Below are 27,719 nucleotides of genomic sequence, written 5' to 3' on the forward strand. Positions count from 1 at the left end.
TAGGGAGAAATGAGAAAACACTGATACACTTTACACACACACTTCCTTTTTCATCTCAAAATTGCTCAATAAAGAAACACAAAGACAAATTACCTGGGAATGGAGACCAATTTGGAGTTACTTCTTCAATCTTTTGCTCAACCAGTTTAATGAAGAACTTTGAGGTTTACTGAATCTTCTATACTGTAATAGTTGTTGTTGGGTGCCTGGGAGTCATTTCCAACTCATAGCGACCCCTTGTGACAGAGTAGAACTGCCCCATAGGGTTTTCTAGGCCATAATCTTTACAGGAGCAGATTGTAAGGTCTTTCTCCCATAGAGCCACTAGGTGGGTTTGAAAAGCCAACCTTTCCTTAGCAGCAGAATGCTTAACCTTTGAGTTACCAGGGCTTCCCAATTGAGCTGCTAATTTCTTAAAGCACCAACCTGTTTTGTTTATGGCAGTGATCTCTTTCTGCCCAGACATGAGATATTCCAAGGAGAGTGTCTTGACTCACGGCAAATATTTTGCTTGTTTTCCAAAGAATAAACAAATACAGGCTAATTTCAGTGGTGAAAGTACACTTTGTGTTTTACTACCTAGGGCTGTGCTTGTGCTTTTAAAAAAAAAATTTTTTTGTGTGCTTTTTTTTTTTTTTTAGGTCGGGCAAATTCCAAGTCTTGACTCCCACAAACCCCTAATGGTATGTTTACCATAGGCACTAAGTGATATCAAGGATGCATTTCTTTAATTTTCAAAAACCTGCTGGGGTTATCTGAGGTTATCAAAAGGTGCAGAAAGTTTTACCTTTTGAGTCTTAGCCTTGTCAATGTAACCCCTTAAGTGCCCAAATCTTAAAACCAAGCAATCTGACAACTTTGCTATTGGTACTTCCCCTTTCTTTGTATCTCAATTTCCTATCCTTAAAACTGTGTCTTAGCTCACCCCTCTTCATGTATAACAATATCACACTCATACACACACACACACACAAAACCCCTGAAATCCACTGCTCACGAGACTAGCTTGGCTGTAAAAGGAGGAAATCAAAAACTCAGGAGAGAATATGGGGTCAGCTTAAAAAACAAATTTTAATGGAACCCTCATCTATTGCTGGTGGGAATGTAAAATCGTGCAGCCACTGTGGAAAGCAGTTTGACGGTTCCTCAAAAAGTTGAACATAGAACTACCTTATGACCCAGCAATCCCAATCTGAAGAAACTCCTCACCGGCCGACCACCTACTGAATCAGAATCTCCATGATGGGGCTGATAACCTACCTTTTCAATAAGCTCTCCACGTGACCCTTACACAAACTATAATTTGTGACTGATTTAAATGATACACAGTACCAAGTTAAAGGCAAAAGAACTTTGCAGAGTGCTTTTAGAAGTTTTCAAAGTATTCTTAAAAAAAGAGAGAAAATTATTTTTCCAAATTCAAAAGAATCTGTGCCACAGCAATAAGCACCATTTTTTTATCACAAGGAACCCTGGTGGTATAGTGGTTAAGCACTCAGTTGTTAACCAAAAGGTCAGCAGTTGGAACCCATCAGCCACTCCAAGTGAGAAAGATGTGGCCATCTGCTTCCATAAAGATTACAGCCTTGGAAACCCTCTGGGGCAGTCAGAATTGACTCAACTGCAATACATGGATGAATGGATTACTTATCACAGATTCCCTAGGTGGTGTAAACTATTAACATGCTTAGCTGCTAACCGCAAGGTTGGATGTTAGAGCCCACCCAGAAGAACCTTGGAAGAAAGACCTGGTGATCTACTTCTGAAAAATCAGCCATTGAAAACCCTATGGAGCACAGCTCTACTCTAACGCACATGGGGTCGCCATGAGTTGGGATCAGCTCAAGTGAAACTGGTTTTATTACCTATCACATTAAATTAATGTCCTTAATTCAAATTTGATTGGTCTAGTAGTTTTGTTTGAGTTTAACGTATAAATTTGCTTTGGTTTTATGGGTGTACAAAAGCTATAAGGAATTTATCCTATATGCTTCAGTAAACATTAAAAAAAAAAAAGCAACAGTTGTAGTTGAGTCAGTTCCAACTCATGGAGACCCCATGTGTGTCAGAAAACAACTATCCGTAGCGTTTTCAATGGCTGTGATCTTTCCGAAGTAGACTACTAGTTGTTTCTTCTAAGTGCCTCTAGGTGGATTTGAACTGCCAATCTTTTGGTCAGTAGCCAAGTACTTAGCTATTTGTACCACTCAGGGACTCCCAGTAAACATTAGGACTCTGAACATTTCTTCTTGTATTCCTTTAGAGAAGCCCATTTACTTTTCTTAGTTTCAAACATCTTGCTTCAAAGGAAAACCATAAAAGGTGGCTGAGATGGGGGTAGGAAGATTTTAAAATTTATTTTGATCCCTCCCAAGTTTGTTTTCACCTATCTGCATAGGCATTTATACCCATTTCAGAGCTACAAGGATCCTTTTCAACCACTTACTATAGGAAGGTAAATCATTATTAAATTTTTTAAAGAAATCTTAAAATAAAAACCATATACAAAACCCTTTAAAAAATAAAAATAAATTAAAAAAATAAAACCCTACATTGCCAGTAAAAACCAGATTCAGCACATCCAGGGCTGAAGAAAGAAAAAATATATATATTGTCAACTGGTGTTTCTTAACACTCATGTACCATGTTTCATCTTACCTCTCGATGCCTATCCCGATCTCGGGACTTCTCTCTCACCCAGTCGATTGTATTGAAATCGTCATAGGTCCCCACACCAGGGACTGGCTCCTCCAAAAAGTCCATCATCCTATTTGCAGAAACTATTCCTGCATCATTGTATGACTTGTTCTCTGCATTGAACAGGAGGAAACAGACATTAGTACTTCAGACACTCTAACATTCTTAATACCCCTCCTTTCTAAGCACTGAAAGGTGAGCCTATCAGATGACTACAGTCAGGGTGCACTGATAAAGCAATATAATCACCTGGTGGGAACATCCATCACTTTCAGAGTTTTCTGTATCTAGGCACAAAATGATTAGTGTCTTAAGACAGTGTAAATAGAAAGGAACAGATGAGAATGAGAGTAAAAAGGGAGAAGTGACAGGAGTTGCTGTGCAAAACAGAAGACAGGAGCTTGGATCAGGGTTAAGTATTTCAGTTTCTGTTATGGAAGGAAAACAAAAGGTCAAAGTTTTTCGGAGACATATCACATCAGAAACCATTTTACATTTATAAGGCAGTAATTCAATCCCATGAGGCAACTTTCACTAGACGGGCGACTTCAAAGAAAGCATTCCATCTCTTCAAGAGTTAAGCTGGTTAGAATGCACAAATTTCCCTTCAATAGGTGTAAAACTTTGATTGATCCCCGATCTAATGGGCCTGGAGAAACTCTTGAGTATGCCAGAGAAGTCTAAGATTTACAACATGAGATTTAAAGAAAAGTACACGCTCAGTGATGAAATGTCCCTCCTTGATCTTTCAACTGGAAGAAACATTCCATTCTGCCAGTGGTCATAGCCCTTCATCTGCGTGGCTTTTAGCACTTCTATTATACAATTACTTATAATCCTTATCTTACTTTCTAGACTATAAGCTCTTTGAAGGCAAACCCTTAATCTGATCATCATTGCCTTTTCCACAGTGCTTAGCACATTACTAAGACTCAATAAGTATCTGCTGAACCAAAATTTGCTTGGTGCATGATGAAAAGTCGGTGGTTCGAAACCACCAGCGAAAGATGTGGTAGTCTGCTTCCATAGAGATTTACAGCCTTGGAAACCCTATGGGGTCACTATGAGTTGGAATCAACTCGATGGCAGTGGGGTTTGGTTTTTGGTTTGGGAATCAGGGAGAGGTATCCAAACTCAGAAGCTATACTCACACAAGGTTAGTACTGCTTAACAAACTTGCTCAAAATATTTCTGCAACAGTGTCTGATGGAGCAATATTTTGCTATCAAACACAAAATATATTGAGGAGTTTATGCAAATACACACTGGGAAAAAATGCAGAGTATTGCCATCATTCAATTCAACCAGCCAAAGCTCACATTTGTAGCACCAACCTTGGCAGAGACAAGACTTCATCCAGACTGTTTGGTAATGAATTCCTCTTCAGAGAAGGCCAAAGTGGGCCTGGACCGACCCTCCCTCCCCCCCTCCCATCTGCATCCTTATCTTCAACTCTAGACTCTAACAGACAACTTCTGTGCTCTCATAGGGTAAGTATGAATTCCACCCCAAGCTGTACCTGATTTACAAAGTGTAAATTTTCTTAATACCTAATCCAGCATAGCAACACACACATTTGAAACAGAAAGCTCTGCATAATCCAAATCCTATTGGGGGTGGGGGTAGGGTGTGCAGTGGAGGAGGTGAAAAAGTTAATCTTAAAACCCCAAACCAAAGTTCCTTCCATATCTTCAGGCATACCTGGCTATAAAATGGTTGGCTGCTGAATCACCAACCCGGTATATCTTATCATGTCAGTTTCATGCTGATAAAGATTAATGCTGGTGTGTTGTGGAGAGCTTGGAGGAAAAAAGCCAGATAGGAAATGAGGGCCAAAAGAGAATAAAGTACAGGAGGGGAAAAAGCAAAATGTTTCAATCCTCAAGTCAAATGCTGACATGAACACAAGATTCCAGACAACCAGAAATTTACTTTTAAAAGCAAGTTAATGCTTCAATTGAATTTGTTCTGGTTTAAGATTTTTCCTTGAGAGAGAGAAAAGGATTTCCTGAAACTGATTTTAAAAAGCATCAGATAGCTATTTAACGCTACACAATGTATCAAATGAGTCCCCCTAGCTGTAATGATACTAAGACAAAAACAAAATGAAGATCTGCAACAGCTTCCTAACAGGAAAGAAAAAATCCTATTACATCACTAGGTAACATGAGCACTGCATCATTCTTCTTTGTAGTTAGTCTACTGTTAGAAACATAAATTGCCAACCAGCTCTAAAAGAGCAAGCACTGATTAGAATCCTATAGCATACTACTTAGTGATTATCCAGATCCCTTTCTCCCTGGGGTCATGATTCCTTCCTTGGTACGGCTGAAGTCTGCTTACCTTCAGTCACAGCTTTCTTTTTTTCTGCCTCAGGGAAGAAATAACCTTGGCAGCCGGCATTTGGTTGTTTAGGTTGAGGAGTTTTTAAAGAAGGAGACCTGGTATGAACTGCTTTAGAAGGGCACTTGCTGCCTTCTCTGCCTTTCACAGGAACAAATGCCACCTAAAGAACCACCGGTGTTCCCCCGGCAGTCAGAATGTGATGTCACTGTTGGAGTCACATGACCAGACCCTTGGACCAGCCTTGGAAAAAGGAAGATTTTTAACTGAGCACAGAAGCCTTAAAGATGTAGTCTCATCTAAACAAATGCCATCAAACTGGGGACAGTCTGGTCTGTTCAGAGAACTGGGGTCCAGACTAGTCTTCAGATGTATTTAGCAGAAAGTCCAAGAAAGCAAAGTAGAAAGATCCAAAAGCATCTATAGTTATAGAGATCCTAAGTAAAAAGGGAGAGTAGCAAATATAAAAAAAAAGGCTCTTTAAAAAATGTACTGGATAGCAAAACTTAGATAAAATTTCACAAACAAAAATGCTGAGTAAAAGAAGCCAGATACAAAAGAATACGTCACGTAAATTAAAAAATAAACCAAACCAAACCAAACCCACTGCCGTCAAGTCGATTCCAACTCATACCGACCCTACAGGACAGAGTAGAAGTGCACCATAGAGTTTCCAAGGAGCGCCTGGTAGATTTAAACTGCCGACTTCTTGGTTAGCAGCCGTAGCACTTATCCACTACGCCACCAGGGTTTCCAAATTCAAAAATAGGCAAACCTAAATTAGGTTGCTTTAAGATATAAATGAAAGTGATTGCATTACCAAAAAAAAAAAAAGGACAAAAATAAAGATAGTAGTTACCCACAGAAGGTTGTGATCTGGGAAGAGTACATGGGGTGATAGGTGGGGCTTCTGGAATGCTGGTAATTTTTCTTGATCTGGTGGTGGTTACCTGTGTTCACTTCATAATTATTCTCTAAACTGTATACATATGTTTTATGTCTTTCTCTCTATGTACACATTTAAGAAAAAACATGAAAACTGAACAGCATGTGAACTTACTATGGTCAATTCTTTAATAGCACATAGTAACTTTGAAAGCCCAGCATAGAGTCAAAAATTGAGCTGGTTTTAGTAGTAGTGCTCTACTCAGAAAGCAACATAAAACTTGATACTCATTAATCCAACTTGGGTGAAACTAGCTATTTCAGCTGTAAAAATAAATTCGCTACTAAGTTTTAAGGCTTTCCCTCTCCCCATCCTATTCCAAAGGCTATTTTTAAGCAGGTTTTTTTTAAATTAATTAATTGGGTAACAAGGCCAGTCTGGTAAAGAAGAAGAAAACTGCCATCTCCCAACTCCCTAAGTGAATCCACAGGATAAAAAAACCCAGCCACAGTGTGCTCCAATAATCAAACCCTAAATGTAGGGCTTTGAAATGCTGTGATTTCTCTCATCAGTTCTTAAAGGCCTAGTGCATCCTGAAATGGTAATATAACAAAAGCCTATGAAATGTGAGCCATTTCATGAAGCCTGTATGCTTATAATCCATAATTATAATATCTCACTCTCTTGGTGAACTAATCCAGCATTAAAAAAAAAAAAAACCACTGCCATCAGTCAATTCGGACTCATAGTGACCCTACAAGGACACAGTAGAACTGCCCCATAGGGTTTCCAAGGAGTGGCTGGTGGATTTGAACTGCTGGCTTTTTAGTTAGCAGCCGAACTCTTAACCACTGTGTTACCAGGACTCCATAAGTGAGGAGAATTAAAATGAACTGGCAACTAATAGTATTAAGTAGCAATGAACTACAATGCTGTAAAAAGCAAAAGCTATATGTGACCCAAGTGTGACTGTCTTAAATGATTAAACTTTTAGGCAAGTGTGTATATTTTACTCAAAGGATAACATTCCCAACCTCATAAAAACCCCTTCGAATTCATTCTTCATTAAATAAGATTTTACCTGTAGTGTCTGAAGACCACTACAGAATTTACTTACAATATCTAAAAAAAAAAAAACTTATTAGATTATTTTACATTTCATCAAATATAGTATTTAGCAGTCAATTTAGCAAAGATACTATTTTTTTGGTACTTAAAAAATGTATAGTTTTTTGATATACAGTGGCTAGAACTGCATACATGGTACCAGCTTAATAATTTTTAAGGAAAATTCATGCATTTTTCAAATGTTATATGAGTGCTTCTAGAGGAGGGACTTTTTTTTTATTCCACATCAAGGTACTTCCTTTGAGAAGCAGAGTGCTGATAGCTATGATGCTGTTCTCATGCTAAAATGAGATTTAATTATAATTTTGGTTAAAAAAATGCACTAGTATTCAGAATTCGATACGGTACATATCTTTTACTCTTTTTTTACCCCCCCATTCCTTTTTTTTACTGAATTTGTAATCTCTCACATGTATTAATTATACAGATTGCCAGGTGTAGGTTAATTGATGTAACTGTGAAAACAAGACAAAGAAAGCTTACCAATATTTAATGCTTGCTACATGATGAAAACAGAAATTTGGTGGCATAGTGGTTAACAACTATGGCTGCTAACCAAAAGGTAGGCAGTTCAAATCCACCAGGCGTTCCTTGGAAACCTCATGGGGCAGTTCTACTCTGTCCTATAGGGTTGCTATGAGTCAGAATTGTCTCAATGGCAATAGGTTTGGTTTTTTTTTGGGGGGGGGTTATGATGAAAATAACATAGTTAATACTTGGGGCCAAGAAGTTATCTTTCTGAAATATGCATTTGGCCACATCATTTCCTGATGTCTAAAATGTCAGTGGCTCCTTTGGCAATGGGTATAAAGAGCACATAATAGTCATTGGTTACATATGTGGATCAATAATTTTAAAATATTCATAACTTTTAGAAAAAATAAAATATTTTAAATTTATAATAATAATGATGATAATGACACTGCTACCATTAATAGGTTTCATCAATGAGAGGGGTTTAATTGTTTATACTTTCACCAAAGTATATCTGTCTTGATGACAAATAGCTTCAACTGTTAGTCATATTCCACATCCAGTTGGCTTCTTTTCTTAACATTTTTTTAATTTAATAGAAAGAAAGAGTAAACTCATAAAACTTAGTTGTCAGGAATGGCAGCAGAGATTATCTACCCATTCAAGACCAACTAATAAAGTATAAACAATGTAACAAAATACAAAAGCCTTTTCAAAAAACAGTGCATTAAGTGTTAAGCTTCCACTGTATAAACACTCTGTCAAAGAAGACAGCAAAATTAAATAATGAGCCTAAATGTCAAATACAGAGACTTAGATGAGTCTAGGTTTTTGCCTTTATAAGAAAAAAAAAAAGTTTCAAATGAGTTTGAAGGCATACCCAAAAAACCAAACCCATTGCCATGGAGTCAATTCCGACTCATAGCAACTCTATAGCATTTCCAAAGAGCAGCTGGTGGATTCGAACTGCCAGCCTTTTGGTTAGCAGCCATAGCTCTTAACCACTATGCCATCAGGGCAGTGAACCCTAAATTACATATAAAATAATTTAATGCTGTAACAGGAAAATTATTCATGGTAAAGTACAATTAGATTTCAGCTTGAATGATAGAAGGTCCCCCCAAAACGTTAATTCGCATTACCTGAATGTGGGAAGCACACATAGTAAGCTAGTCAGAAAAAAAGTCAATATTGAAACAGTTTTCCCTATAAGTTACACTTAGGTTTAAAGACGTAACAATGGTTCTTTAGAATGACGAGGTATATAAATGAAAAACACTCTTAATTTTTTCCTAAATTTCACGCGATTGTTTAAAACTAGAAAACTCCTTAAAATACAAGAAATTCCAATTTGAGAATAATGTTTATTTCAATCCCTAACCAATATGCCATTAGAAATTTACCTGAGGGGGCAAAACAGTCACTGATTAAGTGAACTAGTTAAACACTGACAAAAAAACGTAAGGGGAGAGAAGTTAGAAACATCACACACAGATCCTGAAGTACTGCTTTAGTAATATCACAAGCCGTGTATGAGAACTCCCTTATTGGCAACAGACTAAAGATAAAAAAAAGCACTAAAAGAAATGGGGCAGGGATATTGGTTTGTATCATAAGACTTGAAAATAGTCACATTTTAAAAATGCATTTCTGTTTTCACAAAGAAATACTGTTTTTGCAAGGCTGGAACCATATCTACAAAAATGTCAACACTATGCCTAGCACACATCAACAGATAACGCTGTGGTCATTTAAATTTTATCTTCACTCAACAACAAATACTAAAAGCCTATTATATGCCACTTCTTACCTGCACCTCTTATCTTCTTATATTGGTCCATGAATCGTGAACCCTTTCATATTCCATTGTACCTATATGTTTGAGAGTGTATTATAGCTGAAGCCCTAATAATTAGTTAACATGTTTAGGACCTTTCTATCTACAAACTTATGCCCCCATTTTGCTTCTATCTTGCTTTCCCGCTTACCAAACCCAGTGAGTAAAAAACAAATGTTAGCGGAGTAATCCTCCCATCTAAGCTCTGGACAGGATCACCAGATCATATTATGCTTAATATACTATCTTAGTTTGACTTCTGGGAAACCGATTTAGGGGAACTATTCAGTTAGCAGTGCAGTGGTTAAGTGTTTGGCTGCTAACCAAAAGGTCGGCAGTTCAAATCCACCAGACACTCCTTGGAACCCTACGGGGCAGGTGCTACTCTGTTCCATAGGGTCGCTTTTTTTTTTAATTCAGTTAGTACACATTAGTTTAATTCACTTAGTACAGCCATGTTGTAGTTAGCTGCTGTCGAGTTGGCCCCTGATTCATGGTGACTCCATGCACAACAGGATCTGACTGTTGTAATCATAGGGTTTTCATTGGCTGATTTTTGGAAGTAGATTGCCAGGCCTTTTTTCCTAGTGTGTCTTAGTCTGGAGGCTCTGCTGAAACCTGTTCAGCATCAAAGCAACATCCAAGTCTCCACTGACAGGTGGTGGCTGCACTTGAGGTGCATTGGCAGAGACTCAAACTCAACTCTCCTGCAGCCCCCTAGTATGTTGTGTTGTTATTGTTAGGTGCCGACGAGTTGGTTCCGACTCATAACGACCCCACGCACAACAGAATGAAACACTGCCCAGTCCTGCGCCATCCTTACAATCGTTATGGTTGAGCCCATTGTTGCAGCCACTGTGTCAGTCCATCTCGTTGAGGGTCTTCCTCTTTTCCACTGACCCTGTACTTTGCCAAGCATGATGTCCTTCTCCAGGGACTCATCCCTCCTGACAACATGTCCAAAGTATGTAAGATGCAGTCTCGCCATCCTTGCTTCTAAGAAGCATTCTGGCTGTACTTCCTCCAAGACAGATTTGTTCGTTCTTATGGCAGTCCTTGGTATATTCAATATTCTTCACCAATACCACAATTCAAAGGCATCAATTCTTCTTTGGTCTTCCTTATTCGTTGTCCAGCTTTCACATGCATATGATGCAATTGAAAATACCATGGCTTGGGTCAGGCGCACACACCTTAGTCTTCAAGGTGACATCTTTGCTCCTCAACACTTTGAAGAGGTCCTTTGCAGTAGATTTGCCCAATGCAACGCGTCTTTTGATTTCTTGACTGCTTTTTCCATTGCTGTTGATTGTGGATCCAAGTAAAATGAAATCCTTGACAACTTCAATCTTTTCTCCGTTTATCATGATGTTGCTCATTGGTCCAGTTGTGAGGATTTTTGTTTTCTTTATGTTGCGGTGCAATCCATACTGAAGGCTGTGGTTTTTGATCATCATTAGCAAGTGCTTCAAGTCCTCTACACTTTCAGCAAGGAAGGTTGTGTCATCTGCATAACGCAGGTTGTTAATGAGTCTTCCTCCAATCCTGATGCCCCATCCTTCTTTTTTGTTTCTTTGTTTGTTTTGGTTTTTGATATCAGTACTAGGGGGCTGAAGAAGAACCTGCAGCCCCCAGTATAGGTATCAAAAAACAAAACAAACAAACAAAAAAACCAAACCTGTTGCCATGGAGTCAATTCCGACCCTATGTGTTACAGAGTAGACCTATTCTATAGAGGTGTCTTGGCTGTAATCTTTATGGAAGCAGATTGCTACACCTTTCTTCCATGGCACCACTGGTGGGTTCAAACTGCCAACGTTTAGACGCCACCCAGGGACCTAGTACAGCCGTAAACCAAAAAACAAAACAAAACAAAACAAAAACCTGTTGCCACTGAGTCAATTCTGACTCATAGCGATACTACAGGACAGAGTAGAACTGCCCCATAGGGTTTCCGAGGAGCAGCTGGTAGATTCAAAGTGCTAAACTTTCGGTTAGTAGCTGAGCTCTTTGCAACTGTGCCAGCAGGGCTCTAGTATAGCCATACATGCTGTTAAATATGGAAAATACTTTAGCTGTAGATAAATAATCACTCCTCCCTCAGAACCATCCTTCCCTCTACCCTCCCTCAGAAACTCCTGGACTTTTCCATGATGCAGCAACTGGAATACCAAGAGATTCCAGGGCACTGCTCCAGTGCTATGTCTGACATCCAATCTCATTGGTTAGTGCTTGTCTTATGTTATTAAATATTTTGAATATTACACCTACACTCATTTCATTTAGGGATTGACCTGCTCACATCAGGTTAAAACTTGAAGGTGTATAAGAGACAGGAAGGACAATGAAAACTAACCTAACTCTGCTGAGGGTTCGACAATAAAAGGGTAATGCAGGATGTGGGTAATGGAACTTCAAAAACTACAACAAATATATATATGATTGAAGTGAAGTTTGAGAGTTATAAGAAGTATACAAGAAAGTGGGACAGTCGGGGCCAAGATGGCGGAACTGACAGATGCTTCCGGTGAGCCCTCTTACAATGAAGACCAAAAAAACAAGCAAAACGAGTATATTTATGACAAGCTAGGAGCCCTGAACATCAAAGGCAAAGTTAGAAAGCAAACTGAGTGGCAGGGGAAGGAAGAAATGGTTCAGAAGCAGAGAGGAGTTACTGGACCTGAATTGCCGGGAGCCCTTAGGCACCTTTCCTGGGAGCGGCGATGACGGCTGGTACAAGTGTTTGGTCACAGTTTCCTTAGGGAGAAGCAGCTAGCCACACAGCCTACTCACACCTCTGGAACCAGAGAAGAACGGCGCTCTCATCAAAAGCTAAGTATTGTGTATATTTTACTGAGCCCCCTGCTCCCAAGCTGGTTTCAGCAGCTCTTGATTTCCCTGGGGCTGAGATAGGCCCTATTGAACACCTAGAGCCATCCTCCTGGAGTTAGAGAAGGAATAAATCTGCAACTGGGGGAAAAGATAATTTGCCAGCAACACTAACCTGGGGAGCTCAGGAAAGAAGCGGCTCCTGTCCAGGCATAAACGGTCCGTGGACTTTGAGTACCTTTCCCCCTGCATGGACCTGTGTGGGCCTATTTCAGGAGAATAGACCCTTTTTGGCAGACTACAACTGTTTCAGCTGTGCGGTGGACAGGTGGGTGTTTGATGTTTGACGCTGCTTTGCCTATTAAACAGGGTCCTCACCTACCCACATCAGGGGCCTAAGGACTGGTGGCTCCACTCAGGTCACTCAGCCACACGCAACAGTGGTACAAAGATAACTGGTACCTCCCAGTCCCTACAACCAAAAACTTTCTGTGCCCATGGTACATCTGCAGGACCCACTCACCTGTATGCTGTAGGGAAGAGGGACGCGCTTTCCTCAGAGACACTTGGGAGACGATTCTCAGCCCCATGCCTTGTTCAGAGAGTGACCCCCTGTAGCAACCAGATACTGGTAACTATACCAATCACCCCTGCCCCGATAAGACTGTAGGACAGAGCCTGTACCACACACTTGATGAGCAGATACCTGGACACCTGAGATGAATCCATACAGAAAAGTGAATGGACTCCTAGACTGATATATGTGATAATACCTCTAGCCATCTCATGACAGGATGTCAGAGCTTCAAAGGTGAAAATAATCAAGCTAGTTTGCTCATGCAAACCATCTGGGCATATCAAAATGAAACAAAGCAAGAAGCTACGACACAGTAAGCAAAGACAGAATAAACTAATACAATAACTTATACATGGCTCAGAAACAACAGACAATATCAAATCACATGAAGAAACAGACCATGATCACTTCAACAAGGCCTCAAAACAAAGAATCAAGGGATCTTCTAGATGAAAGTGCCTTTCTGAATTACCACATGTAGAATACAAAACATTAATATCTTCAAGACATCAGGAAGGGAGTGAGGCAATAAGCAGAGAAAGCCGTGGAACACACAGATAAAGCAGTTGAAGAAATTAAAAAGGTTATTCAGGAACATAATGAAAAATTTAATAAGCTGGGAAAACCCACAAACAATAATCAGAAATTAAGAAGATTAACAATGAAATTACAGAATGACACAACTCAATAGAAAGTCAGAGGAGCAGAACTAGCCATGTGGAAGGCATAATTTGTGAACATGAAGATAAAGAACTTGGCACCAATATATTTAAAGAAAAATCAGATAAATGAATTTTAAAAAATGAAGAAACCCTATGAATCATGTGGGAATCTATCAAGAGAAATAACCTACCAGTGATTGGAGTACCAGAACAGCAACAGACAACAGAAAATACAGAGAGAACTGCTGAAGGTTTGTTGGCAGAAAACTTCCCCAATTATCGTGAAAGACGAAAAGATATCTATCTAAGATACTAATCGAACTCCACATAACGTAGATTTTAAAAGAAAGTCACCAAAACATATTACAATCAAACTTGACAAAACCAAAGATAAAGAGAGCCTTTTAAGAGCAGCGAGGGATAAACGAAAAGTCACCTACAAAGAGGAGTCAATAAACATAAGCTCGGACTACTCGGCAGAAACCATGCAGGCAAGAAGGCAATGGGATCACTTACAAAAAGCTTTGAAGGAAAAAAATTCCCAGCCAAGAATCATGTATGCACCAAAACTGTCTCTCAAATATGAAGGTGAAATTAGGACATTTCCAGAGAAACAGAAGTTTAGGGAATTCGTAAAAAGAAAATCAAAAAACTACAAGAAATACTTAACAGAGTTCTTTGGTTAGAAAATCAATAATATCAAGTATCAACCCAAGACTAGAACACTGGACAGTGCAATCAGATGTCAACCCAGACAGGAAAATCACAAAAATAAATCAAGATTAAAAAAATGCTCAAAACACAGAAACAGGGATGTTATTATGTAGAAGAAGACAACATTAAAACAAAAAAGAGGGACTAAGAAATGTAGTCATAGACTTTTCATACAGAGAGGAAGGCAAGGCGATACAAAGAAATAAAAGGCTTAAATTTAGAAAAATATGCGTAAATATTAAGGTAACCACAAAGGAGACAAACTATGCTACACATCAAATTAAAATACAGGAAAAAAGTGGAGAGTTAGCAGGAAAAAAATCAACAACAAGAAATAAAAGGAAAAGCCAATACATAAACTACTCGGCACAAAAAAATTAAGTGGGAAAAAGAAACTGTCAACAACACACAGAAAAAGACATCAAAACGACAGCACTAAACTCATACCTATCCATAATTATGCTGAATGTAAATGCACTAAACGCACCAATAAAGCGGCAGAGAATGGCGGAATGGATTAAAAAAACACGATCCGTCTATATGCCTCCTACAAGAGACACACCTTAGACTTAGAGATACAAACTAAAACTCAAAGGATGGAAAAAAATATATCAAGCAAACAACAATCAAAAAGAAGCAGAAGTGGCAATATTAATTTCTGACAAAATAGACTTTAAAGTTAAATCCACCAGAAAGGATAAGGAAGGACACTATGTAAAGATTAAAGGCACAATATACCAGGAGGATATACCCATATTAAATATTTATGCACCAATGACAGGGCTGCAAGATACATAAAACAAACTCTAAAAAGCATTGATAAGTGAAATAGACAGCGCCACAATTATAGTAGGAGATTTCAACATACCACTTTCGGTGAAGGACAGGACACCCAGAAAGCAGCTCTATAAAGACACTAAAGATCTAAATGCCACAGTCAACCAACCTGACCTTATAGACATATACAGAACACTCCACCCAACAGCAGTCTAGTATACTTTCTTTTCTAGTGCACATGGAACATTCTCTAGAATAGACCACATATTAGGGCACAAAGCAAGCCTTAGCAGAATCCAAAACATCGAAATATTACAAAGCAACTTCTCTGACCATAAGGCCATAAAAGTGGAAAGCAATAACAGAAAAAGTGGGGAAGAGAAATCAAACACTTGGAAACTGAACAATACAATGCTCAAAAAAGACTGGATTATAAAACACATTAAGGATGGAATAAAGAAACTCATAGAATCCAATGAGAATGAAAACACTTCCTATCAGAACCTTTGGGACACAGTGAAAGCAATGGTCAGAGGTCAATTTATATCAATAAATGTACACATACAAAAAGAAGAAAGTGCCAAAATCAAAGAGTTATCTCTACAGCTTGAACAAAAAGAAAGAGAGCAAAAAAAGAAACCCTCAGGTACCAGAAAAAAGCAAATAATGAAAATGAGAGCAGAATTAAATGAAATAGAAAACATTAAAACAATTGAAAGAATTAACAAAACCAAAAGCTGGTTCTTTGAAAAAATTAACAAAATTGATAAACCACTGGCCAAACTGACAAAAGAAAAACAGGACAGGAAGCAAATAACCCAAATAAGAAATGAGATGGGCGATATTACAACAGACCCAACTGAAATTAAAAGAATCGTATCAGATTACTATGAAAAATTGTACTCTAACAAATTTGAAAACCTAGAAGAAATGGATGAACTCCTAGGAACACACTATCTACCTAAACCAACACAAACAGAGGTAGAACAACTAAATAGACCCATAACAAAAGAGATTGAAAAGGTAATCAAGAAAACTCCCAACAACAACAAAAAAAGCCCTGGCTCAGAGGGCTTCATTGGAGAGCTCTACCAAACTTTCAGAGAAGAGTTAACACCACTACTACTAAAGGTATTTCAGAGCACAGAAAAGGATGGAATACTACCAAACTCATTCTATGAAGCCACCATATCCCTGATACCAAAACCAAGTAAAGACACCACAAAGAAAATTACATACATATATCCCTCATGAACTTAGATGCAAAAATCCTCAACAAAATTATACCCAATAGAATTCAACAACATATCAAAAAAGTAATGCACCATGACCAAGTGGGATTCATATCAAGTATGCAGGGATGGTTCAACATTAGGAAAACACTTAATGTAAGCCATCATACAAATAAAACAAAACACAAGAATCACATGATTTTATCAATTGATGAAAAGGCATTTGACAAAGTTGAACACTCATTCATGACAAAAATTTTCAGCAAAATAGGTATAGAAGGAAAATTCCTCAACATAATAAAGGACATTTATACAAAGCCAATAGCCAACATCGTCCTAAATGCAGAGAGTATGAAAGCATTCCCCTTGAGATTGGGAACCAGACAAGGATGCCCTTTATCACCACTCTTATTCAACACTGTGCTGGAGGTCCTAGCCAGAGCAATTAGGCTAGACAAAGAAATAAAGGGCATCCAGATTGGCATGGAAGAAGTAAAAGTATCTCTATTTGCAGATGAGATGATCTTATGCACAGAAAACCCTAAGGAATCCTCAAGAAAACTACTGAAACTAATAGAAGAGTTCAGCAGAGTGTTAGGATACAAGGAAAACATGCAAAAATCAGTTGGATTTCTCTTCACAACGAAAAGGACATCGAAGAAGAAATCACCAAATCAATACCATTTATAGCAGCCCCGAAGAAGATAAAATACTTAGGAATATATCATATCAGAGATGTAAAACACTTTTACAAAGAAAACTACAAAACACTACTGCAAGGAACCAAAAGAGACGTACATAACTGGAAAAACATACCTTGCTCATGGATAGGAAGGCTTAACATTGTAAAAATGTCTCTTCTACCAAAAGCAATCTATAGAGACAATGCAATTCCAATCCAAATTCCAACGACATTTTTTAATGAGATGGAGAAACAAATCACCAACTTCATATGCAAGGGAAAGAGGCCCCAGATAAGTGAAGCATTAACGAAAAAGAAGAACAAAGTGGGAGGCCTCACTCAACCTGATTTTAGAATCTATTATACTGCCACAGTAGTCAAAACAGCCTGATACTGGTACAATAGATACATAGACCAATGGAACAAAATTGAGAATCTAGAAAAAAACATCCACATATGAGCGGTTGATATTTGACAAAGGCCCCAAAACAGTTAAACGGGGAAAAGACAGTCTGCTTAACAAATGGTGCTGGTATAACTGGATATCCATCTGCATAAAAACAAAACAAGACCAATACCTCACTCCATGCACAAAAACTAACACAAAACAGATCAAAGACCAAAATATAAAATCTAAAACAATAAAGATCATGGAAGAAAAAATAGGGACAATGTTAGGATCCCTAATACTTGGCATAAACAGTATACAAAACATTACTAACAATGCAGAAGAGAAACTAGATAACTGAGAGCTCCTAATAATCAAACACCTATGCTCATCCAAAGAGTTCACCAAAAGAGTGAAAGACTACTTACAGACTGGGAAAAGTTTTAGCTATGACATTTCCAATCGGCGCCAGATCTCTAAAATCTACATGACACTGCAAAAACTCAATTACAAAAAGACAAATAACCCAATTAAAAAATGGGCAAAAGATATGAACAGGCACTTCACTAAAGAAGACATTCAGGTAGCTAACAGATACATGAGGAAATGCTCACGATCATTAGGCATTAGAGAAATGCAAATCAAAACTACAATGAGATTCCATCTCACTCCAATAAGGCTGGCGTTAATCCAAAAAACAAAAATTATAAATGTTGGAGAGGTTGTGGAGAGACTGGAACACTTACACACTGCTGGTGGGAATGTAAAATGGTACAACCGCTTTGGAAATCGATTTAGCACTTCCTCAAAAAGCTAGAAATAGAACTACCATATGATCCAGCAATCCCACTCCTTGGAATGTATCCTAGAGAAATAAGAGCCTTTAAACGAACAGGTATATGCGTACCGACATTCATTACAGCACTGTTTACAACAGCAAAAAGATGGAAGCAACCAAGGTGTCCAACAATGGATGAATGGATAAATTATGGTACATTCACACAATGGAATACTACGCAGCGATAAAGAATGGTGATGAATCTGTGAAACATTTCAGAACATGGAGGAATCTGGAAGGCATTACGCTGAGTGAAATTAGTCAGTTGCGAAAGGACAAATGTCGTATAAGACCACTATTATAAGAACTTGAGAAATAGTTTAAACAGAGAAGAAAATATTCTTTGATGGTTATGAGAGGCAGGAGGGAGGAAGGGAGGGAGGGAGAGGGGCATTCACTAACTGATGGTAAATAAGAAATATTTTAGGTGAAAGGAAAGAGAACACACAGTACAGGAGAGGTCAGCACAACTGGACTAAACCAGAAGCAAAGAAGTTTCCTGAATAAACTGAATGTTCTGAAGGCCAACATAGCAGGGGAAGGGTTTGGGGACCATGGTTTTGGGGGACATCTAAGTCAATTGGCATAATAAAATCTATTAAGACAACATTCTGCATCCCACTTTGGAGAGGGGTGTCTGGGGTCTTAAACGCTAGCTAGCGGCCATCTATGACGAATCAGTTGGTCTCAACCCACCTGGAGCAAAAGAAAATGAAGAACACCAAAGACACAAGGTAATTATGAGCCCAAGAGACAGAAAGGACCACATAAACCAGAGACTACATCAGCCTGAGACCAAAAGAACTAGATGGTGCCCGGCTACAACTGATGACTGCCCTGACAGGGAACACAACAAAGAACCCCTGAGGGAGCCGGAGAGCAGTGGGATGCAGACCCCAAATTCTTGTAAAAAGATCAGACTCAATGGTCTGACTGAGACTAGAAGGACCCCAGTGGTCATGGTCCTAGATCTTCTGTTAGCCCAAGTTAGGAACCATTCCCAAAGCCAACTCTTCAGACAGGGATTGGACTGGAGTATGGGATAGAAAATGATACCGGTGAAGAATGAGTTTCTTGGATCAAGTAGACACATGAGACTATGTTGGCATCTCCTGTCTGGAGGGGAGATGAGAGGGCAGAGGAAGTTAGAAGCTGGCTGAATAGACATGAAAAGGGAGACTGGAGGGAAGGAGTGTGCTGTCTCATTAGGGGGAGAGCAATTAGGAGTATATAGCAAGATATTTTTTTAGCAAGATGTATATAAATTTTTGTATGAGAGACTGACTTGATTTGTAAACTTTCACTTAAAGCACACACAAAAAAAGGTGAGGCATGGCAGAAAGGGACAGGAAGAGCTTTAGAGACAAGCACGAACCTGTTTTGTAACATCACCTTTTGACTCCTTGCTTTCTACTGAGTACAGTTCTTTCCCTACTGGGTTGTAGATATTTGCTTGGTATGTACTTCTTTTATGCCTCCTACTCATAATATCTGCTCTCGAAGTTCCTCACCAACCTACTTTCATTGCCAGTGGAGTCAGCGTGCTAACTGCCAGACTTAGGAAAAAATACAATGAGGATTTTTGGCTTGTATCTGCAGGTTTCCACTTGGCTAGAATGCCACAGAAATCAATATAGAACTGGAAGCAAATGGGCTAGATTTGACAAAGCTGCTGAGGGTTGTCTGTATAAATAAAATAGCCCTCTGCTCCATCACTTGCTCTTCATTCCTTCCTTCTCAAATTTACACGTTAATGAGATTGACAGAAGGATTACAGAATGTAATGAGTAGGGAGGCACTGTCCTAAAATGCACATTAGATACCACAGTGTTGGGAAACCCTTTGGGTAGCACAAACCTGTTTAATAGCTTATAATTATTGTTTAAGAAGCAGCAATTCTCCAGTTTTTCTGTGCTTAGTGTATGTTGGTTTCTCCCTATTAATATCCAAAAGGAAGTTGGGAACAAGTGATTACCAATTATTCTTTGGAGGGGGGGCTTCAAGAGAAGAAATACCAATTAGGAGATTCCTTTTAGGCTCATGGGAATAATGTCGTCATGAACAGAAAAGGGAGTAAATAAAAATACCTCTAGGAATTGCTCTTAAAGAAATGCACATCAGTATATATGCATGTTCCTTATTGCAGCACTATTTGTCATAGTGAAAACACGGGAACAATCTAAGAATCCATTAATAGGGGAATTGTGTAAGGAATGGTGTAGACTGATATGCACTGAAATGGGAAAATGTACCAGGCATATTATGCGGAAAAAAGCAAGTCACAAAATAATAAGTACATTATGTTTTGTTTTGTTTTTAAATGTGTTTCTATCTGTATAATTTAATAGAAAAAGAACTGAGCAGACTCTATTGAATTAATTTTAATAGTCTCTGGGATGGGAAGTGAGGTAGGCTTTCATATTTTATATGCATTTTTTTAATCTTTAATACTGAGGATGTATTTATGTATTACATAAGTGACCTTTAAAATTTTAATATATATATATATAGCTAGAATAGTAGAGATAGGGCATTGCAAAGGGCAGACCTATATTCTAAATGCAGAACTCTGGGATATTCACAGACAAGGCAGGTAATAATTCCTGGTAAACACTAGGAGAAAAGCACTGAGAGGAAGACAGCTTACTAATTTTTTAAATTAAAACCAATGGGAAGAAGGTCTTTGTGATCACACTTATTATCCAGCAGTGAGACCAATCTGGATTCCAATCCTAGCTCCACAACTCATTATTTGTGTGTGTGATCTTGGCTAACCGCCTTAATCTCTATGAGTCTCAGGTTCCCCATCTGCAAAATGTATGATTTTTAAGGTGTCTTCCAACTCTTACACTCAATCTGACTTATGCAATGATTTTTTGTTGGATCACTCACACATTATGCTAAATGACTTCTGAGAGGATCTTAGCTTTGAGGAATTCAAAATAGTATTTTGATTACATAGTTATCTGAGAACACTTTTTCTGCTAAGATCATAAAATGGCAGTGTTGATCCTTAGGGAAAAAAAAAGCTAAGACTCAGCTTATCAGTGAAGGGTAGGAGAACCAAGCAACTCACTGAAACCCAACGTTCCTGGCATATAGTTAACTAGAGCTATACCAATATGGGAAACCCTGGTGGCATAGTGGTTAAGTGCTATGGCTGCTAACCAAAAGGTGCTAATCCACCAGGCGCTCCTTGGAAACTCTATGGGGCAGTTCTACTCTGTCCTATAGGGTCGCTATGAGTCGGAATCGCCTCGAAAGCAATGGGTTTGGTTGTTTTTTTTATACCAATATGGCTACAGTATGTTTGGAATACCTGGTAGCCACAGATCCCAGAAACATTTAGCACACACTTCTGAATCACTATAGTTCCTTTCACCTATCCCATGACAGAAACTGAAACAAGGTGTGGTTTAAAATAATCCACTTATAAGAAGAGACCAAAATGGTTTCACTAATTGAAAATAAACAGGAAACTTCCTGATTCAGTTCATTTAAGAGTGCAGAAGTCATCACTCCCATCCTCACAACAAGAAAAAACTGGACAAACTGAAAATCAATGACTTTTCTTGAACCCATCAGAGAACTAAGGATGCAGAAGAAAGAGACAGGTTTATACAAAGAGACAGAAAGTTGAGATCTGCTGACCTGGAGTAGGAACCACTGGAGCCACAAACTGGTAGGAACACTTAAATGACAACTTTGATGAACTGCTGAAAGCTGAGTATGGATTAGCAGGAGAGTGGGAAAGTCCTGGGGACTGCAGTCTTATATGGGAACTCCACCAGGTTCTCACAGTGAAGATCCAAGAAAGATCTTCCAGACAAGGGGAGGGGAAGAGTAATTATTGTGAAATAGCCCAGAGCTTTCTCCCTAACAAGGCCTATGCTCCAGGGCAAAATACTTTGCCTGAGCCTTATCCCAGATGGAGGAAGGGCATTCCTCCAACTCTAAACCAAACTGAACTAGTTGCCATCCAGTCAATTTAGACTCCTGGAAGCAGAACAGAACTGCATTCCAGAGAGTTTTCAAGGCTTTTGGAAGCAGACTGCCACGTCTTTCTTCACAGGCACCTCTGGGTGGGCTCAAACCACCAACCTTTTGGTTAGTAGCTGAGCACTTAACAAGTTTCACCACCCAGGGACTGCCACTTCCACTCCAGCCCCCTCTAACCTTCTTGTCCCATCTAAGGGGAAAAAAAGTCAACAGGGTCAGGGCTTCAAGGAAATATACTGGGAATACAGTCAGAGAATACAGAATGGGTCAGAAAGAAGAAAAAGCTATACCACTGGAAAAACACTGTGAAGGTCACAGCTAGAGACACAGGCCCACTAAAAGACGAAGATTTAATCAGAAGATTATTAAATCCTCCTCTCACCCATACCTAACCACCACACCAAAAAAAAACACCAAAAAGGCCCCAGTAAATTACCACTGCAAGACACAGAATCTCTCTAGTAGCTGTACTTAAAAACAAACAAACCCACTGAAATCAATGACTCATTTCTGACTCATAGCCACCCTACAGAACTATCCCACAGGGTTTCCAAGGAGTGGCTGGTGGATTTAAACTGCTGACCTTTTGATTAGCAGCCAAGCTCTTAACCTCTTTGCCACTAGGGCTCCAGTAGCTGTACTTAGGCAAGTCCAAAATCCAGAGGGAAAACAAAAACAAGGACATTAGAGGAATTTGAATCCTCAGGCACCTATGTTGTTGTTGTTGTTAGGTGCCCTCGAGTGGGTTCCAACTTATAGCCAGCCTATGCACAACAGAACGAAACATTGCCCGGTCCTGCGCCATCCTTAAAATCGTTGTTATCCTTGAGCTCATTGTTGCAGCCACTGTGTCAATCCACCTCGTTGAGGGTCTTCCTCTTTTCCGCTGACCCTGTACTTTGCCAAGCACGATGTCCTTCTCCAGGGACTGATCCCTCCTGACAACAAGTCCAAAGTATGTAAGACGCAGTCTCCCCATCCTTGCTTCTAAGGAGCATTCCGGTTGTGCTTTGTCTAAGACAATTTGTTAGTTCTTTTGGTAGTCCACAGTATATTCAATATTCTTCACCAAAACCACAATTCAAAGGCATCAATTCTTCTTCAGTTTTCCTTATTCATTGTCCAGCTTTCACATGCATATGATGAGATTGAAAATACCATGGCTTGGGCCAGGCGCACGCACCTTAGTCTTCAAGGTGGCATCTTTGCTCCTCAACACTTTAAAGAGGTCCTTTGCAGCAGATTTACCCAATGCAGTGCGTCTTTTGATTTCTTGACTGCTGCTTCCATGGCTGTTAATTGTGGATCCAAGTAAAATGAAATCCTCGACAACTTGAATCTTTTCTCCGTTTATCACGATGTTTATCATGATCCATATTTATGCCTATTCCCAAGAAAGGTGATCCAACCGAATGTGGAAATTATAGAACAATATCATTAAGATCACACGCAAGCAAAATTTTGCTGAAGATCATTCAAAAAATGGCTGCAGCAGTATATCGACAGGGAACTGCCAGAAATTCAGGCCAGTTTCAGAAGAGGACGTGGAACCAGGGACATCACTGCTGATGTCAACCAGGAGGCTGAAAGCAGAGGATACCAGAAGGATGTTTACCTGTGTTTTATTGACTATGCAAAGGCATTCGACTGTGTGGATCATGACAAATTATGGATAACATTGGGAAGACTGGGAATTCAGGAACACTTAATTGTGCTCATGAGGAACCTTTACATAGATCAAGAGGCAGTTGTTCGGACAGAACGAGGGGATACTGATTGGTTTAAAGTCAGGAAGGGTGTGTGTCAGGGTTGTATTCTTTCACCATACCTATTCAATCTGTATGCTGAGCAAATAATCCGAGAAGCTGGACTAAATGAAGAAGAACGGGGCATCAGGATTGGAGGAAGACTCATTTACAACCTGCGTTATGCAGATGACACAACCTTGCTTGCTGAAAGTGAAGAGGACTTGAAGCACTTACTAATGAAAATTAAAGACCACAGCCTTCAGTATGGATTGCACCTCAACATAAAGAAAACAAAAATCCTCACAACTGGACCGATGAGCAACATCATGATAAACGGAGAAAAGATTGAAATTGTCAAGGACTTCATTTTACTTGGATCCAGGCGCCTGTAGCTACACAAAACATTAGACATGCCCAACTCCTAACCAGTTTACCATAAATTCTAACACAATGGAATTAAACTAGAAACCAATAACCAAAAGATAGCTGGAAAATTCCCAAGTACCTGACAATTAAACAACATACTTTCAAATAACCCATGGGTGAAAGAAGAGGTCTCAAGATAAATTAAAAAAAAAAACACTTTGAACTAAATGAAAATGAAAATACAACATATCAAAATTTGTGGGATGCACCCACTTTGAAGAGTGGCATCTGGGGTCTTAAACACTAGCAAGCGGCCACCTAAGATGCATCAATTGGTCTTAACCCACCTGAAGCAAAGGAGAATGAAGGACACCAAGCACACAAGGTAATTACGAGCCCAAGAGACAGAAAAGGCCACATAAACTACAGACTACACCACCCTCAGACCAGAAGAACTAGATGGTGTCCGGCTACAACCGATGACTGCCCTGACAGGGACCACAACAGAGAACCCCTACGGGACCAGGAGAGCAGTGGGATGCAAACCCCAAATTCTCATCAAAAGACCAGACTTAATGGTCTGACTGAGACTAGAAGAACCCCGGTGGTCATGGCCCGCAGATCTTCTGTTGGCCCAGGACAGGAACCATTCCCAAAGCCAACTCTTCGTTCAGGGATTGGACTGGACAATGGGTTGAAGAGGGATGCTGGTGAGGAGTGAGCTTCTTGGTTCAGGTGGAAGCTCAAGATTATGTTGGCATCTCCTGTCTGGAGGGGAGATGAGAGGGTAGAGGGGCTTAGAAGCTGGCAAAATGGACAGGAAAAGAGAGAGTGGAGGGAGGAGTGGGCTGTCTCATTAGAGGGAGAGTAATTGGGAGTATGTAGCAAGTTGTATGTAAGTTTTTGTGTGAGAGACTGACTTGATTTGTAACCTTTCACTTAAAGCACAATAAAAAAATTAAAAAAAAATTTGTGGGATGCAGTGAAAGCAGTGCTTAGAGGGAAATCTATAGCATTAAATATAAACACATTAGAAAAGAAGAGCTAAAATCAATAACTTAAGAAACTAGAGGAAAAAGAGCAATGTAAGCCTAAAATAAGTAGAAGAAAACATAAAATCAGAAGAGGAAATAATTGAAATTCAAAACAGATAAACAATAGAGAAAAATCAACAAAACCAAAAGTAGGTTCTTTAAAAGGATAAATAAAATTCATAAACTGCTATACAGGCTAAGTAAGAAAAAAAGAGAGAAGACACAAAATACCAGTATCAGAAATGAAATAGAAGTCATCACTATGGATCCCTTGGACATTAAAAGGATAATAAAGAAATACTGTTAGAGCTATAGCTGCTAACCAAAAAGTTGGCAGTTCAAATCCACCAGCCACTCCTTGGAAACCCTAGGGGGGCAGTTCTACTCGAAATTGACTCAACGGCAATGGATTTATTAACAACTCTATGCACTCAAATTTCCTAACAGATGAAACTGACCAATTCCTTGAAAGACACAAACTACAAAATTCACACAAGGAGAAAGAGAAAAACTGAATAGCCCTATATCTACTATTATCAAATCAAATAACTTTCCAAAAATGCAAGCACCAGGCCCAAGTGGTTTCACTGGTGAATTCTACCAAACATTCAAGTTAGAAATAATACCAACTTTCTACTATCTCTTCCAGAAAACAGAAGCAGAGGGAACATGTCCTAATTTGTTCCATAAAGCTAATACCACTCCAATATGAAAACCAGATAAAGACATCACAAGAAAGGAAAACCCACACACTAATATCTCTCATGAACATAGACATAAAAATCTCCAGCAAAATATTAGCAAATCTAATCCCACAACGTATAAAAATAATTATACACTACAACCAAGTGGGATTTATTCCAGGTACACAAGGCTAGGGAAACCCTGGTGGCTTAGTGGTTAAGCACTATGGCTGCTAACCAAAAGGTCAGGAGTTCAAACCCACCAGGCCCTCCTTGGAAACTATATGGGGCCGTTCCGCTCTGTCCTATAGGGTCACTGTAAGTCGGAGTTGACTTGACAGCAATAGGTTGGTTTGTTTGTTTTATACAAGGCCGGTTCAACATTCAAAAAACCAGTGTAATCCACACGTTAAAACCAAAACCAAACCCACTGCCACTGAGTTGATTCCAACTCAAAGAGACTCTATATGACAGAGTATGAATGCCTCATAGGGTTTCCAAGGCTATAATCTTTGTAGAAAACAGACTGCCACATCTTTCTCCCGGGGAACAGCTGGTAGGTTTGAACTGTTGACCTTTTGGTTAACAGTGAAGCACTTAACCACTGCGCCACCAAGGCTCCTTAATCCACAGGCTAAAGAAGAAAAATCATATGATCATATTAGCTGACGCTAAAAAAAGAAGTTGATAAAATTTAACACCCATTCATGGTTAAAACTCGGCAAACTAAGAATAAAGGGGAACTTCCTCAACTTAATAAAGAACATCTTCAAAAAACCTACAGCAAAAATCATACTAAATGGTGAGAAACTGAATGCTTTCCCCCTAAGATTGGGAACAAGGCAAAAATATCCTCTCTCACCATTCCTATTCAACATCCTAGCTACTGCAATAAGACAAGAAAAGGAAATAAAAGGTATACAGGTTGTAGAGGAAGTAATAAAACTATCTTTATTCGCAGATGACATGATTGCCCAAGGAGAAAATCTCAAAGAATCTACCAAAAAAAAAAAAATCCTGGAACTAATAAATGATTATAGCAAGACTGCTGGCTATGAGGTCAATATACAACTGTCAACTGCTTTCCTTACACTAGCAATGAACAATTGTTTTAAAAATTAAATACTCAGGTATAAACCCAACAAAACATGTACAGGATTTATATGTGGAAAACTAAAACACTGATGAAAGAAATCAAAGAAGATCTAAATAAATGGAGAGATAGTCCATGTCCATGAACTGGAAGACTCAATAGTGTTAAGATGTCCATTCTTCTGAACTTGATGTAGAGATTCAACACCATCTCAATAAAAACTTCAGCAAGTTATTTTGTAAATATCGACAAGTTGATTCTAAAGTTTCTATGGAAAAGCAAAAGATTTATAATAGCCAACAGAATACTGAAAAAGAATAAAGTGGGAAGACTCACACTACCTGATTTTCAGATTTATTAGAAAGCTATAGTAATCGAAACAGCATGATATTGTTGAAAGAAAAGACACAGACCAAAGGAACAAACTAAAGAGCCCAGAAAGACGCCCATACAAATATAGTCAACTGATCTTTGACCAAGGTGGTAAGGCAAGTCAATAGACAAAGGATAATGCTTTTAACAAGTGGTGCTGCAACAATTGGACCTATATACATAAAAAAGTGGACCTAGACAGATATTACACCTTTCACAAAAATTATCATAAATGGATCATAGATCTAAATGTAAAACGCAAAACTATAAAACTTCTAGCAGAAAACGGAAGAGAAAATCTACATGACTTTGGGTTTGGTGGTGAGATTTTAGATACAAAACCAATAGCACAACCCAAGA

At 38.9% G+C, this 27,719-nt stretch overlaps 1 protein-coding gene across 2 annotated transcripts in view; it reads right to left on the reverse strand.

Moving 5' to 3' along the window:
• Positions 1 to 27,719, reverse strand: part of CLCN5 (chloride voltage-gated channel 5) — a 274,764-nt gene that overhangs the window by 34,208 nt on the left and 212,837 nt on the right. For both annotated transcript variants that reach the window (XM_049871859.1, XM_049871860.1), the window contains one exon: positions 2,659 to 2,810. In XM_049871859.1, coding sequence (XP_049727816.1) covers positions 2,659 to 2,810 — 152 coding nt within the window. The remainder of the gene's footprint in view (positions 1 to 2,658; positions 2,811 to 27,719) is intronic.

Source organism: Elephas maximus, chromosome X, assembly GCF_024166365.1.
Source record: "Elephas maximus indicus isolate mEleMax1 chromosome X, mEleMax1 primary haplotype, whole genome shotgun sequence".
Lineage (NCBI taxonomy): Eukaryota > Metazoa > Chordata > Mammalia > Proboscidea > Elephantidae > Elephas > Elephas maximus.